Raw genomic sequence first — 17,494 nt, forward strand, 5'->3', positions numbered from 1 at the left:
TAAATACTAACCTCACAGAATCAAAGCCATTCTTTCAATCAAGCCCCTAGATTCTAAGAAGCAAGTGGAAATAAATTACACAAAAATCTTGAATAGCCATTTACAAAATATTTTTGTGTGGTTTTCTATTGACCTGACCGAAGTCTTTATGTAAACTTTCTAAAATCTCTTTTTGTAAACGAAATTCAATTATTTTGAAATGACTGCTAAGCCAAGGCAAACCGCAGCAGTATGATATAATGGGCAGAAACATATATCTATTTTCAGCTCCTTAATGTTGTTACTATTAAAAAAAAAGTATTCTTCATGACACAAACACACACATATTTCAACTAAAGAAGTGATATGTGCTCAGTACAGGAAATTCAGTAAACACCAAGAAATACAAAGTAAAAAAAAAAACAAAACCATGATTTTGCCAACTGATTTAATGTGTTGTTGTATGCAGACTTTTTATTTCCAAGCAAAAGTTTAATAATTGAATCAATAACTATATATTTTGTGTCTATTCTGTCCAAGGTACTATGTTAGGCATTGGGGATACCTGCAAGATGAAGTAATTTCTATCATCTGGGGGCTTATTTATTAATGGGAGAGATAGAGGTAAAATATATAAAAACATAAGTTTATTGTAGGTGATATGTGAGGAAGTCATGATTGTCACTTTTGAGGAAGCAGTATTTTGACTTCTGATGAATGGAACTAATAATCAGAAGAATCGTGGTTTGGTGAAGACAGTCTCAGGTAAATCACTCACCGTGGTGTTATAAACTACGTATTGTATTATAGTCTTCATTAAGATCTTCCCTCGTCAGTATTCTTCTACATGAATTATATAAATTATAAGCAATTTACTTAACCAATCTATTTTTGATGTTTTAGGTGCAGAATTAACAATAATGGTACACAGCCTTAACAACTTGTGAGACTATTTACTCGAAATAAATTTAAATTTATAATAATGAACATGGTTAGCCAAAGGATATACACATTTTTAAAGTTTCCTGAAAACATATTGTCAAATTGCACTCCAGAAGTATATATTCAGCTTACTCCCACCAAGCGTGTGTGAGAGAACCCTTTTCTGACCCTCATGAACACTATCATCATTCCTTTCAGTCCTTGACAACTTGATGAGTAAAGAAGGGAAAGTCATGTCACTTTTTATTTGCATTTATTTGATTTCTAGTAAGATTCATTATAAAAATTATAATTATAATATTGTTATTAAAAAGTTGTAAAAATATTTTGTATTAAGAAATGACACATGGGCTAGTTAGTTTTTCAGACTCTGAAATATACCAAACCAATAAAGAGAAGACATAATGAAGAAAGGGGTTCTGATTCCTACTTTTACTTTGCTGTAAAACCATAAACTCTGTGAGAAGGAAGTACATGGATGCCACAAAATTGGATTTTTAGTAGTTAAAAAAGATTTTAGGAGGATCTATAAATTGAGAAATTTCATGGTAAATGTCATGCTTTTAAATGATTGCAGAGCATCTTTATTATTACCAAATTCCATACCACCTATAGATTTGAATAAAGAGAAGACTTTGAGGAAGACTAGTTACAAATAAAGATGGCCTCTTCACATTCCAAATGTTACTTATACTGTATCTGTAAATAATTTCTGCAACTAATAATGTTTTCTCCTTCTTATTTTTCCCTAAGGAAAAACTGGTCTACTTCCTGGATTGTTCTTTCTAGTCGAAAAATTGAATTTTACAAAGAACCCAAGCAACAGGCTCTGTCCAGTATGGTAAATAATTTTCTGTTTCTATTTGTAATCATCTTTTCAGAAATATTGTTGAATTAAAAGTTTGGTTGTATCAGAAATCACACTAAAGGCTCCAAGCTACCAACATCTGAAAGCAGATGGAGGAAATGACTCAATAAACTTTTAATCAGATGAAGGGAAAATAGAACTTAGTGTCTGTTTTATTAAGTGGTGCATCTGGAGAATAATCACAAAATGAGATGAATGGTAAGCAGCTATGTAGTAATGTAAAGGTAACGCTTTAAATTAAGGTGCCATTTATAAATGCTTTATTCTTATTTATGAAATGATCACTAAATGCAGCTACTTGCTCAAATAATGTATTATAAAGTATGTTATAAAATGCATTAGTAATAAATGCTTAACAGATGATACTATGGGAAACTGTTTTAAAGAATATTATAAGACGTAAATTGTATTAAACCATGTATGTGCATCTTTAATACATGAATTTAAGTTGCTATCTAGCATGCTATAAAGTGCTTCAGACATTAATAAATAATCATAAACTGTTTATAAATGGCACCTTAATATAGAGTGCTACCAATGGAGAAACACTCTAAGTTAACAAAGTGATTTTTTATCTTAGTCTAACTGTGACATTCACTATATCCAGCTAACCTTTCCGACTATTTCTATGACTCCATCTAATGGAGCTAATACAATTTCTGTATCCTGTAGTTATTGCAAAGTGAAATTTGTAGTGTTTCTTCATGGTACCTGGAGGAAGGCCTTACATGTGTCTACAGAGATTTGACAGTGATAGTAAGTAAGAGCAATTCGGAGCTAGTTACTGGGGCAATTCAAGCTCAGAACCTTGCTGCCCAAACACAAGAGCTGCCACAAGATGTAGAAGACAGTGGGCAGGCAACATATCTGACAGCCTCCTGATTAGGAAGGACTCCGGGCAGGATCCAACCTGCCACAGCCCATTGGCCTGATGGACGACAAGGAAAGAGGTCGCCTGGCGGGAGTTAACCACAATGAACTAATTTATATTTGGCAGGTAATAAAACGATGGGAAGTTCGTTGCTTTCCAGCCACTAGTTGTGTTTGCTATGTAATCCTCTTTAAATAGAAAATAGAAAATCATTTGTGAAGAGATTTTTTTTAAAGAAGATTTTAGTCAGAACAAAAGGTAGCATTTGGCTTGCTTCTGATAATTGCAATAGCCTTTATCCCCAAGTGGCTTGCTGATTTTGGAGTCTCAGTGCTGTCCGATCTGTAAACTAATTATGAATAAATTAAAAATATTTCTCAGTCCTTTGTACTTTTAATTTAAAATGCCTCAGAAATTTGTTTTAGAGTTTTGTTTTTATTTTTGGCTACATAAGGTTGAGATAATCTTTTTAAGAAAAATAAAGTATCCCCAAGGGCCAGGCACAAAACAACTCCCATCCACTTGCAGGTCCTTTGTCTTCCTTTTGAATGAGTTCTGAGGGGGAAGTCAGGAAGCAAGGAGAGTCGCTGGCCTTGCTGAGTTTGACTGCTGAGAAGATGATCTTCATCCTGCTGAGTGACAAGAATTCCACTGGGAGGAGAGTTCATGTGAACGTGTGGGCTAATGGGAGAGATTAGATTCCCTATTAGAGCATTTGGTTTATTTTAATTTTATTTTTCAATCTTCTCGTACCAGGAGATATAATTATCAGCAGCTGAATTTTATACAGGTAAAAGAAAACTCCATTTTAGATTGCAGGCAAACCTTGCAAGTTAGCTCGCTAATTGCATGCTTCCAGTTCAACATTCAGAATTGTCGTAAATTGACAATAGACTTGACTTGTAGAAGAAATTCATTAACATTTTTTTAGCAGTCCTTATTTATTACTTCTGGTGCCATTTTCAGTGTTCTTATGGTTTATCCCAGGCATTCATTGTCTTCAAAGTGAATTCAGGGCGGAAACTAACTGTGTTTTGTGGTAATGGGGAAAAGAATTACAGATTCGTGTTTGTACTGCATGAATTGTCTTGCTAGTCAACTTCTTGGAATCATTTCTAAAAAAGTATTAAAGGCCTAGTGGGATAACCCACATTTACCAGTTCCAGTCTTAGAGAAATGATACAATGATTGCCAGGTCTTGATTAAAGTTGCTGTGGTTTTATTCTGAAAAGATTTATGTTCAAGTTTCTAAATTTCTCTTGCACCCCCTTAGACATGTCCTGGTGTTATTAACTGTGCTTCTGGAAAAAAAGTTCATGCTTTCTCCTTCGAGGGGTCAAATAAAAGCTGCTGCCTGAGTGAGTTCAGAATGTGGTTTAAAGGAATAAATGGTATTTTAATCTTTAAATGAATGATCTTTGAATGTTAATTCAGTGGTGAGGCAAAGCAGCAAAGTAGCCAGAGTAGAGTTTTGAAGTTGGGCCACAGGGATATAATTCTATTTTTGCCACTTAGTAGCTGACAATGTTACCCAATTCTTTGAGTTTCAGAATCTTCACCTGTAAAATGGGAATAGTGATATTATCTGCCAACAGAATTAGTAAGAAATGAAATTAATTAGTTAAAAAACCAAAAAGGCAGGGCATGGGTAGCACATGTCTGTAATCCTAGCATTGTGGGAGGCCGAGAAGGGAGGGTCACTTGAGGCCAGGAGTTCGAGATCAGCCTGGACAACATAGTGAGACCGTATCTCTATAACAAAAAAATAAGAAATTATTTGGGCACAGTGGTTCATGTCTTTAGTCCTAGCTACTTGGGAGGCTGACGTGGGGAGATTACTTGAGCCCAGGAGCTCCAGGTTGCAGTGAGTTGTGATTGTAAACACTGCACTCCAGCCTAGATGACAGAGAGAGATTCTCTCTCTCTCTCTCTCTCTCTATATATATATATAAAACATATATACATAATATGTATTATCTCTGTATATGTCTATGTATGTCTAAATATATATATAACTTTATATATAATGACCATATAAATAAATATATATTTTTGACATTATATAACATGAACACAAAATAATTATTATACCTTACTGTAATATACTTTATTATAATGTTATGTTCTATAGTATATAATTATACCATATAATATATACAATCGATTATCATATAATTATAGCATAATATTACACTATGTTGTATATTCTATATTATATTCTGTAGTCTGTATATAATTATATATTACACATTAAGTATATAGTGTATAATTAATATTTTATAAAGTTATAAAATTAATAATATATATTAATATATTATATCTAGAATGTTGCATAATATGTTATATAGAGAATAATATGCAATATTCTATATTATATGGAGACTATAATATAATAATAACATATTATTACACTATATTCTATTATATTCTGTAGTATATAATATATACTATAGAATAGATTGTAGGCAAACCTTGCAAGTTAGCTGGCAAATTGAATGCCTGTAGTTCAATGTTCAGAATTGTTGTAAATTGACAATAGACTTGATTTCTAGAAGAAATTCATTAACATTTTTTGGAAGTCCTTATTTATTACTTCTGGTGTCATTTTCATGATACCAGAATTATGGCATATTATTACACTATATTAGTTTTATACTTGTATTGATTCAGACATTTATAGATGAGATAATATATTAATTCAAAGAACATCATCACGCACAGGCTTCAGAAAAGAATGTGTTCATAAACAGCATAAAATGTTGTTCCAGGACACTTATCCTGAAAATGAAGCCATCCATCCATTTGGGGTGCCAGAGGGTTAACCTTCTGCATTTTCATATGAAGTTTCCCAAAGCCTCCATCTTTCTTACCCTTACTGTTTTCACATTTAATACAATGTCTTCACAAAATGTTATTCCTGATCCCACATTCCTTGTTCTGCTAATTTTATTTCTCAGTGAACGTATTTTTCAGTTCATACCTATCTTGTTCAATTAGGACTATTATAACAAAATACAAAACACAGGTGGTTTAAAACAGAAATTTATTTGTCACAGTTCTGGAGGTTGGGAAGTCCAAGATCAACACACTGTTGTATTTTGTGTCTAGCAAAGGCTGCTTCCTGGTTTGCACTTGGTTCTTTTCATTTTATCATCACTTGGCAGAAAGTAAAAAGTGAGAGCGCAAACTTTCATGTCTCTTCATGTAAAGGCACTAACCCCATTCATGAAGTTTCCATCTTTATGACCTAACCACTTCCCAGAGATCCCTTCTTCTAACACCAACAAGGTTTTAGTATTTCAACATATAAGTTTTAGGGGAACACAAACATTTTGTTCATAACACTATCTAAGTCACATTTTTTATCAAACCCAATCTTACCATGAAAATAAGCACTGAATCACTTCACTGGTATGTGTAGATTAGAGATTCATAGACTCTGGTTCCTAAGTGACTTATTAAAGGAGAAGGACAACTGACCTATTCTCTTTTTGTTTTTAAGAAGGACATTAAATAGAAACTGGCTAAAGAAAAATAAAAATACCCCAAAATGTAAGAAGGATACAATCTCAGTATTAAAGACATTCTCTACCAAGAAAGTAAACTTCCCTCCTTATATACCTACATATATCATATCTATTTTGCTCAATTCTCCTTAAACTAAGGAAAACTTGATCCAAGTTGGCTGGCCTGCCAGTGAGTAGAAACATTTGAAAACCACTGATGTCCCTAGGTCCCGGTTTCCTGAATAATGAAGGAAAGTATAATGTTCATATTCTCATAGTTAAATATATATACATATGTATATGCATATTCTGATTTTTAGCTCACTTCAAAATTTCCAAGTAGCTATATTATAAAATAAGGAAAAAACAAATTTTAAGTAAAAATGTATTTTAAAAATTTACATATATTTTAACCATTATTAATCAATCACCTACATAAGCACCATCCAGGACAAAATAAAGACTCTACTAGTTCTTCAGAAGTCCCACTCCCTGTCATTTGTCCCTTTGTCTTCATAACTTCTTCCTTTTCTCTGGAGTTAGTCACCAACCTGCATTTTAGTCAATATATTATTATCTTTTATTATTTTCCTGCCTACATTTATATTCCTTAAAATATAGTTTACTTTGTTTTTGAATGCAAACAAATTCAGTTATAATGAGTTTTTTCTTCCTTTTTTGCTGGATATATCTTGCTTTTTCTGTCCTTTAATATTTTATCATTCCGTTTTTTTCTCTACTAGTTTGAGAGGGATATACATTGTTTCTGTTCTTTTAATAGTTAACAAAGGATTACAGCATTGATGATTATAAAGAGTAAAGCTACTCAAATTCTTTACCTTCTTCCAAGATGTGACCTTAGAATATTTTAAATCCATTCATCCTTTCTCAATGTTTAAGTTATTACTGTCTGTTGTTTTTGTTTTGAAGATCACTAGATATTATTTATTCTTTTTTATAGAGTCAATGTTGGTTTAGAGTTGCCCAATATTCATAGTGTTCTTTGCTATTTATTTCTTCCTGAATCTCAGACTTGCCACCTAGAATCACTTTTTCTTCTACTCGAAGTATTTTCTGAGAAATTCCTCTGCTAAAGGTTTTGTGGGGACAATCCAACTAAGAGTCTGCTTATTTGGAAAACTCTCTATTTCTCCCTCATTCTGGAAATACATATTCTCTCTGAATATAGGATTTTGAATTGGCAGTCATTTCATTCAGCTTATCAAAGATAATATTTCACTCTTTTCTGTCATTCAATCTTATAATTAAAAAACCTGTTAATATAACTACTATTCTCTAATCGATCATAATATTTTTCCCATTATTTTTGTTTTTCTACAGTTTCAACATGATGCATTCAGATGTCAATTTATTCTTATTTTCCCTGCTTGGATTGCTATGCTTCTTAAAATTGCTTATTATTGTCATTAATATACTTTAGGACATTCCAACTACTATCATTTCAAATATAGACCCTTTTACGTTTGTTCTCTCATTTCCATCTAAGCCTCCATTTAAATAAATGTTAAATAAATTTTCTTAGTAGTGATCCATTTGGAACTGAATTTTGTGTATGGTGATTGGTAGGGGTCCTGTTTTATTCTTCTGCACATGGTTAGTCAGTTTTTCCAGCACCATTTACTGAATAGGTTCTTCTCTCTCCAGTGGTTGTTGTTGGAGGATTTGTTGAAGATGAGTTGGTTGAGAAATTGAAGTTTTGCTTTTGGAATCTCTATCCTGTTCCATTGGTCTATATGCCTGTTCTTGTATCAATACCAAGTTGTTTTGATTATTGTAGCTTTATAACACAATTTAAAATCTGAAAGTGTGATATCTCCTACTTTGTTTCTTTTGCTAAGGATTGTCTTGGCTTTTTGTGGTCATTTATATTTCCATATGAATTTCTGTATTGTTGTTTCCAGGTCCGAGAACAATGATGTTGGTAATTTAATGGGTATAGTGTTGACTCTGTAGATTGCCTTTGGTAGGATGAACATCATAACAATATTGATTCTTCCAATTCAACTATACGGAATATTTTTCCACTTGTTTGTGTCATCTTTAACTTAGCATGCTGAAAGGAAAAAAAACAAATAGCCCCATTAAAAAATGGGCAAAAGGCATGAATAGACATTTCTCAAAAGAAGTCATAGGAGCTGCCAACAGACACAAGAAAAAATGCTCAGCCTCACTAACCATCAGAGAAATGCAAATCAAAGCCACATTGAGATATCACCTAACTCCAGTAAGGATAACCATCATTAATAAAACAAAAAACCTGCAGATGTTGGTGAGGATATGGAGAATAGGGAATGCTTCTACACTGTTGGTGGAAATGCAAACTAATTCAACCTCTATGGAAAACAGTGTGGCATTTCTAAAATAACTAGAAATTGACCTTCCATACAATCCAACAATCCCTCTTCTGGGAAAATGCCCAGAGGAACATAAATCACTCTACAGAAAAGATAATCTGCACATGCATGTTTATTGCAGTACTATTTACAATAGCAAAAACATGTGACCAAACATGCTGCTCATCAAAACTAGACTGGATTTTAAAAATGTGGTACATATACATAATGGAATGTTATGCAGCCATAAAGAACAACAAAATTATGGACTTCACAGCAATTTGAATGGATTTAGAGTCTATAATACTCAGTAGTTTATCACAGAAACAAATAACTGAATACTACATGTTCTCACTCATAAGTGGACTCTGAAAATGTATCATAATAGTACAAGGGACTGGCAGTAGATGAAAACTGCAGGAGTGGGGGGAGACACATAACATCAATAAGGGTACTTAATCTGAAACTAGGTGACCAAAGGGAGTCCAAACTTTACCTGTATCATGACCACTTTTATACCTAATCCTGAATTGTACCCCACATCTCTTAAATAAAAATAAGGAAAGTTTTAAAAGCCCCCCAAAATAAAATATAGAACTTAAAAAATTGTTCCCACTATATCCTTCAACTGTTTTATACTTTTTCCTATATTTTCATCTTTTTGAGTAGCATTGCAAATAATCATTATCTTCCAGTCCTTCAATTTAGTCTTCTTTTATGATAAACTTTAAGGTTTTAATTTTAATTCCTGTAATTTTCTTTTTCTAGAAGTTCATTTCTTTTTAAAGTTAGCTATGTCATCATTATAATTAATTGTTTCCTGCAGGTATTTTGAAGACTTTCTTTTATTGTGTAAAAATTAGGAGGCATAGTTATTTTATAATATGTGTCTTATGATTCTAACATCTGAAATTTGTGTCAGTCTGTTTCTCCTGGTTTTACTCATGTTGCTTTGTTTTCTTGTGTGTCTGGTTATCTTTGACTGTGTGATAATCATTGTTATTGAAATATTATCATAAAAGTTTCTCTGAGGCCTAGGGTAAATGTGTCCTCCTCCAGAGTATTTTACTTTTTCCTCAAGGAGTCTGGGACATTCCTAATGACAGATTGCCTCAATCTAAGCTAGTAGTATAAAGTTATCAGGTTATATCTACATAATAGGAAGGCCATAACTTTCTCAGAGACAGAATTGTTATCTATTCTTTCTTTCTTTTCATCTTTTACATTGTTCATCTACCAAGAGAGTTTTTTTATATATATATTTCCTTGGGATTGGAGAAAGGCAGAAATTTTAATATTGGTTTTCCTTCATCCTTTTATAAGACTTGAGGCAGGCTCTTGTTCCATTCTTCTGTGATGTTGATTGACCAAAGCTGAAAAGTGTACATAATATAAATAAATGACCTCAGAAAAAAAATCTTGTTTGTTCCTTTGATATTCAGCTTCTCTCACTGAGTTCAGATTCCCATCACCCCAAAATATTTACACTGTCAGACTTCACTCATTGTCTTTTCAATCTTTCAGTTCTCTTAAGGTTATTTTCAAATAAAATATTTTATCCAGCATTTTTATTGTCTTCAGTGGGAGAGTTGGTGCAAAAACATAGCTTCTCATTACAATCTACCTCACTTTAATTTAAGTATGCATTTGGTTAATCAAGTTTGTGCTATTTATAAAAGCCTTGGTGGGAAAAGACTTCATAAGAATATGTATTAAAATCCTACAATGAACAGCTTGCTCGTTAGGGCTACATAAAAGGCATAGAGATATAATCAAGATATAGTCTTTGCCTTATAAAATCTCTGCCAAAAAATAGGGTGAGATGAAATAAGAAACATAGTAGAATTTTTTTTTTTTTTGAGATTTAGAAGAGGGAGAGCTCACATCTGTGAAAGATTTGAATTGGGCCTTGAAGGATGGTTATAATTTCAATATGTGGAGATTTGTGGGCACAGTATGCAGGGGAATGAAAAACATGAACAATGGCATAAAAGTGAGAATGGGCAGAGACTGTACAAAAAATGAATCCTTGGTTTAGATGGAAGATAGGATAAAATAAAAGAATTGAGAAGAGTACCATAGTTTGAGATTTGCCACCAGAGGCAAATTTTGATAAAGCATGCTAGTACTCTCCAGACATCTTCAACCTATGTATATGGCTATTTTTTTAAAAACAAACATACATTGTACAGCAGCAGTTGACCCAGTATTATATGTCTTAATAGAGCAAGGCCTAGCACGAGGCCAAAGTAAGAGAGAAACATGATGCTCCTAGGATCATGACTTTATTTTATTTAGGGTAGGAGCGAAAACTTTTGCCTCAAAAACTCCTACATTATTATTAGTTTTATCTGGTGCTAGAGAAACAAGAGTTCTCAGTTTGGTTTATTATCTGAGGCTTTGAATCACATCTCTTGTATTTTTCAGGTACACTTATCAATTTTAATATCAGTGATGTATTTAAATTGACTCTTACGCTTCATTTGCAACTTACCTTCTAGGTACCTGCTGTTCTCAGTGATTTTAGAGCTTCTTCTTGATGTGGGTGAGACATACCTAACGATATCTATGGTGTATGGCAAACTTGCTTCCTGGTTAGACAAAACCTATTGATGGGTTGTCTCGTGGAGAAGAAGCTCTGTAATGCAGAGCATCCATTCACTTATTTATTGTCTCAAAAATCAACAACTACTAGATGTCACATAATGTTTTTAGCTTAGAGGTAACAAAGATATCTATATGAATAATATATGATACCTGCTTATAAGGTGTTTGTAATATGGTAGAGGAGACAGAATCACACCCAGGTTTATTGTAATAAACCATGACTAAAGTGGTAACAAAAATTAGACAATGCTACGGTACCATAGATTTATCCATAGGTAGCATTTGCCCTGGGAAACTGTTATTGTTGCAAATAATGTTTTATCTGTGTATCTCTTCATTTGTTCAACAATATTATTTGATATTATTATAGCAAATATTATTAGTAATATTTTTTGTTTAAGTCACTATACTAGGTGTTCTGAAAGATACAAAAATGAATCAGACTCCAACCAACGCTTCCCTTGAGGGTCTAGAAGCAAATAGAAAGTATCTCCATAACTTGAGTAATTATAGTTAAAAATAGACATTGGTAGTTGTTCTAAAATGGCATGAACAGAGGCATGGATTAATTTTATGGTAACTCAGAGGAGAGCATGATTGCTTCCATTTAGAACGGATTCTAAATATATTTATGAAGGAAGTGACATTTGAGCATGTGTTTGAAAAAAGAATAGAATGTTGATGTAGAAATGGAAATAAAAGACATTTTATATAGAAATAAAGAGTAAGTAATAGCAAAATATAGAAAACGATTTATTTAATATATTTGTTTATTTTGCAGATATATACTGAACACTTGCCTTTCCCCATGCACTGTGTCTTGGTTACTTCTCCTGAAAACATTTTAATGGAGGTTTCCGGAGACTTAGAGTGAATTTGCCCCAGTCCAGATTATTTCATGCTTTTCCTACAAGATGCCTGGGAGCAGTGCCAGTGAGGGATAGCTTCAAACTAATTTGAGGAACAGCATTGTGGAACAGCAAGTAGTCTAATTTGGTCAGAAAGTCAGTGTGGAACCTGCTTATAAAATACCTTGAACAGGATTGGGAAAAAAAATGATTTAGTTCTGTAGGCAATATAGAACTTCTTGTAACCAATACAAAATATCTTGAAATTAAGAGAGACTTAGAGTTTTCAGAGATATACATGTTTGGGGAATTAAGATATGTATACTCTTTTTAATTAAAAAAAACCCCACATGTAACACTTGTTAAATTCTCTGAGAGACATGTCCTAAAAATGTATGCAAATATGAGACCAATAAGTCCTGAGTTCTTATTGATAAAGAAAATAGCTAAGTTTTCTATCATCTTTGCTCATTGCATTCAGTAAATAAGAGGGCATCTTTTCATTAACAAAAACATTTTGATATTCTCATGTCTTTGATCTCTAACAGTATGGTCATTTCTAAGGAAGTTCTAGTGCAAAGAGAATAAATAGGGTAATTCATCTAAGGAGAACTGAAAATACACTGTCCCAAGAACATAGATGTGTCACCACATCAGTGAGTACCAAGAGGAAATCTGAAAGGTCTTTCATGTAAATTCAGAATATTTGTTCATCACCTTATATATTTATCATATTTTGTGTTGAGGACACTTAAAATCTACTCTCTTAGCAATTTTTAAATATGCAATGTGTTATCATTAACTACAGTTAGCATGGTGTACAATATACATCTTCAGAATATATTGCTCTTGCTAACTGAAACTTTGTACACTTTGACCATTGTCTCCCTACATCCTTCTCCCCAGTCCCCAGGCCCACATAACCTCCATTCTGTTGTCTACTTCTACGAGTTTGACTTTTTAAAAATTTTGCTTCTGATGACAGAAAACTTTTCCAAGGCATTTATTAACTTTTCCAAACTGCCCATTTAGCCATAAACTTGAAAGCAAAAAAAGAATATATGAAAGGACTTATTAAAATAATTTTTTCTTTTTCTTAATACTGTTTACCCCCAATGTGAATAATGAACACAAGTATTAATCAAATAATACAACACATGCAATGCTCATTCACGATGGTATGACTTTAACAACAAAACAAACTTATTCATGGAAGTAAAATGATATAATTTAGCCAAAAAAAAAAAAGAAGAATATAGTGTCAATCAGAAAACTATTCATGAATTATCTAGTATTCTGTGAAAAGTGACTATGGAATGATTTTATTTTTGTAGAATAAGCATTGAGCCCTTATCCAGATACCTCAAGATAATCATGAAAAATGAAGGGGCAAGCAATAGATCTGCCAGCCTTAACCTAATGAAGGCATCTGAAAACCTCTGTTTAATATTTTATTTTTCATAATAGTAGTGTGCTTGCAATGTCAGTGTGGTTATCATTGTAGTTTATTGGTATAGTCATAGAACACATCGTCATATGGCCATATCATACATTTAATAATTAGAACAAAAAGTTATCCAAAATTTGGAGGATAATTGGTAGAGAGGAAAATTATGAGAGAATAAAAAGGAAATTAAATTCTAGTGCTTTATTAATGTAAACTTTGTAAGGAAAAAAGTGATCGATATTACTATAATTGAAACCATGTTCTCTGGTTATAATTTTCTCAAGATTTGGCCATTAACCACAATAAATTCTGCATCTTACATAATTTTTAATAACAACCAAAATCTATGAAATTGATAGAATGCTTTATAAATGGATAATAGTTTACTGTCCCTCAATAAACTTCACCTTAGGCTGTTTCAGAAAACTATTTTAATTATGAAGCTTGATTCTCTGTGGTTTATCATTTTGGTCAATGTAATGCATCTGTTTTAGAGCTACATTTCTCTAAGATAAAATAAACTTTTACCCCACAGTGCATTTTTTAAAAAATTGTAGAACATATGTATTTAGTCTTTCTTAAGAGTCCATTACTATGTTGAAATACCTTGAGAAGCAGTATATCATATTAGGAAGAATTTAGGGACTTTCAGGGCAGACCACCTAGGCTAGAAATCCCAGTTCCCATTTAATTTGCTGCTGCAATTATTTTTATATGCTAACAATAAATTTATTTTCACATATTATTTGCTTGGCTACCTCACCTGCAATATGAGATTAACAAGAGTACCTACCTCTTAGAGCTTTATGTGTGAAAATTGACGCAATTTGCCTGGCACATAGAAAACACAATAAATCTTAATTATATTTATTGTTGTTGTTATTATTACTACATGAAGTAATATGGTGGCTAAGAGTTGTGGCAGATGAGGTAAAAAGAACATGGAAAAGATCTACATACCCTTTAAAAGCCTTAAGCCTAAAGTGTGTCTTATCCTTTTTTTTTTTTTTTTGCTCACATTCCAGTGATAAGAATGAGTATTGGCCACATTTTAGTACCAAGGGAACTGAAAACATAGTCTCCTGCTGGTGAACTGTTTCCCAATGACAACTCTAGACACTCTACAAGGAGCACAGCACACATTTTGGTGGAGAACTATCCATGTCTGCCATAAGAAGAGCAACTCCAATTGTCTCAACCCTGGTTTTCTGGGAAACAAAGCCTAAATTAAGCACCATGCTTTATTTGGAGGTACAAATCCGGAGCACATAAAGTGAAATAAAAAGGAAGGCAGGTCGGATATGGTGGAATGTAACATAGGGGACATGTTACCGTGCTGGCTGCCCTCCTCAGTGAGCCTCAAAGAGACAGAAAAGGAGCTGCACGTAGACTGTCTAGTGAAAGCTTGAAGAAATCCGCAAGAGGGTGGGACCAGAGAAAGGAGAAGGAATTTACCTCCGATACTTCTTCCCATTTCCTACTTTTCTTTGGTTAAAATTCACTACCCAGAGTCTTCACGTGCTTTCATCATATGGACCCTGGCCCCCCCTTTATATGGCTACTCAGAAAGCAGGATCTCACAGACTACAAAGTGGCATTTCATCCAAATCTGGAATTGTGAAGTGAGCCAGAAGTCCATCTTTAATCTGGTAGCCTGGTGGGAGGACTTGGCACTCTAAAAAGAAAACTGGTTATCCTCAATGGGTGGGACTGTATGGCACAAGCAGGGCTGGTCATCTATAGGGAGAGCTGAGGTGAATTAAGCACATGACAGTCTAAGTAGAGACTTGGAGGAGGCACCTGACACCACAAATATGCCCAAGTGATTTACTTTGCAGAAATAGATTAGCTTTTTATGTATGTATATATAAAAAAAATGAGCTTACAACAAATTTAGACTAGGAGCTATTATATTTATTCTAGCAAGATTTTGATTAGGGTGTAAAGGTTTTCATTTCTTGAAAAGTAAAGTTATTATCCTGAAAGACAAACAAACAAAAAGCACATAACATTCTAGTGTCCAAAATATCACTAACAAAGGTTTATTTTTTCTGAAAATCTGGTTTGATTTGGTCATGGAATATGCTGAGAAATTTTAGTGTAGAAACAATTTCAGCTATTATTAACATCATTTATATTCATATACATAAAACTCACATCTTATAATCAAAGTATCCTCTTCTATGCTGACAGGGGCCATATTTTAACACTAATAAGATCAGGTACCCATTCACCACTCTTTCCTAAATCATTTTGCCCAAATGAGAATTTATATAAGTGAGTTTTATCCTCCTCCATGAATGATTTCCCAGAATCAAAACCAGTTATGTAATAAAACTTAATTCCTCTAAACAGATTTTGTGTTTCAGGCTTCAAAATGATAAGGACAATCTGAGTCTATATTCTGGAATTGCAATTAATCCAAAATAAAAAATGGCAGCTAATAACCTATTTCATAAAATCTGAGCATTGTCTCTCTTTTTAAAAACACATCTAGTAATAAGGGCATGAAAATGAGTGGTCAGATAATTTGTTGCCTACGCACATGACCAGTCTTCATCATGGAAATACTCATCAAGCTAAAGAGTATCTGGTCTTTGATATTTCTTAATAGACATTAGAAGACTATGGACCCGAGATATCCCATAAAGAAAAACAGAAAAGTTAATCCCAAAGGTTTAATTTAAGTCAGAGGAAAAAACATATTATAGAGAAAATACTCTTGTCGGCTATTAATGGGAAATGGTGAAGACAGACTAAGAATAATAAAAATCAGAAGTGGACAAGACCTAGGATCAATTTTTAATAACTTCGCATTGCTCCAGCAAAGAGGCTTTTCTGTTTTATTGTCCAAAAGCAGTAACTCTTAAATAATTCTATTTAAGTATTTAAAAATCAGTCATTTCTATTTTAAGTTTACCCCAGAAGAAATATGATATGTACAGTCTTATATTTAAATTCATATTTAGTCAGTTTTTAAAAAGTTTATTTTTATAATGATGTACAATATGATCAATTGGCATCATGTAGTTCATTAGCAGACTTTTTCTTGTGTTTTATAGCTGTAGAATCAGAAATATGTTTTCTATTAAAGGATTCTTCAATTTCAGGCTTCTTGAATAAAATCTTGTCTTCCAAGTAAATGCTACAAACTTTTCTGAACTACTTATTCCAATGTGACACTTAAATATTGAACATTTTCCCTTTTAATAATGCTTAATCCCTTAAATTGCTCTTCAGACCTAGGTCTTCCTGCTTTTGCTTTCTGAAAATGAACTACTGAATAGTCCATTTTTACACAATCCTCTATCTACTTATCTTAGTTTTTCCTTGAAGCAAATATATTTAATTACTTTAATTTTAATCAAACTCTTTTAGCTTTTTTCTGTCATGCTTCTGAATTTTCCCAGTCTCTATTATTTGCTTTGATTGCACCATAAGATCAGTTCCTATTTAAAGTCAGTATAAAAGTAAATACTGTGTTTTAAACTTCTATGCATTTCTCACTTTGTAAACTATCATTCTGAGTTGTATTATTTGTTTAATTAATGCACTGGAATGAATCCAGATATTTCATTGTCATTATCCATCCAGTTCATCAGTTGTTTCCATAGCTCACAAATATCTATTAAGCATTTATTTTAAATCGTTTGCTAGATTTGGAAAAATAAAGAAGCATAAGACAAACCTAATTCTCTGATTACGTAGATAAAGGAAAGAGACATGCCATAAAGTAGTCACAATGCATGAACGGCAATAAAAAAGAGCGAGTGCACCTACAGAGGCAAAAGAGAGACTCATGGAGATTTTTCGAAGTTACTTCATGAAAATAAGCAGCAATATGGCTGATGGCAGGCGAGCAGGGTGGACTGAAGAGATAGAAAATGTGTACTCAGCCGGTTTCTGTGGCTCAGCCTGTAATCCCGCGCCTTTGGGAGGCTGAGGTGAGTGGATTGCCTGAGCCCGCGGGTTCGAGACCCGCCTGGGCAGCAAGACCTCATCTCTACAATAAATCAAAAAATCAGCCGGGCATGGTAGCGCATGCTGTAATTCCGGCTACTCGGAAGGCTGA

At 33.1% G+C, this 17,494-nt stretch overlaps 1 protein-coding gene across 1 annotated transcript in view; it reads left to right on the forward strand.

The window, feature by feature from the left end:
• Positions 1 to 17,494, forward strand: part of ARHGAP15 (Rho GTPase activating protein 15) — a 424,379-nt gene that overhangs the window by 106,092 nt on the left and 300,793 nt on the right. Inside the window, exon 5 of the mRNA XM_008061399.2 lies at positions 1,675 to 1,762. Coding sequence (XP_008059590.1) covers positions 1,675 to 1,762 — 88 coding nt within the window. The remainder of the gene's footprint in view (positions 1 to 1,674; positions 1,763 to 17,494) is intronic.

Source organism: Carlito syrichta, unplaced genomic scaffold, assembly GCF_000164805.1.
Source record: "Carlito syrichta isolate Samal-C Ts95f unplaced genomic scaffold, Tarsius_syrichta-2.0.1 Scaffold305239, whole genome shotgun sequence".
Classification (NCBI taxonomy): domain Eukaryota; kingdom Metazoa; phylum Chordata; class Mammalia; order Primates; family Tarsiidae; genus Carlito; species Carlito syrichta.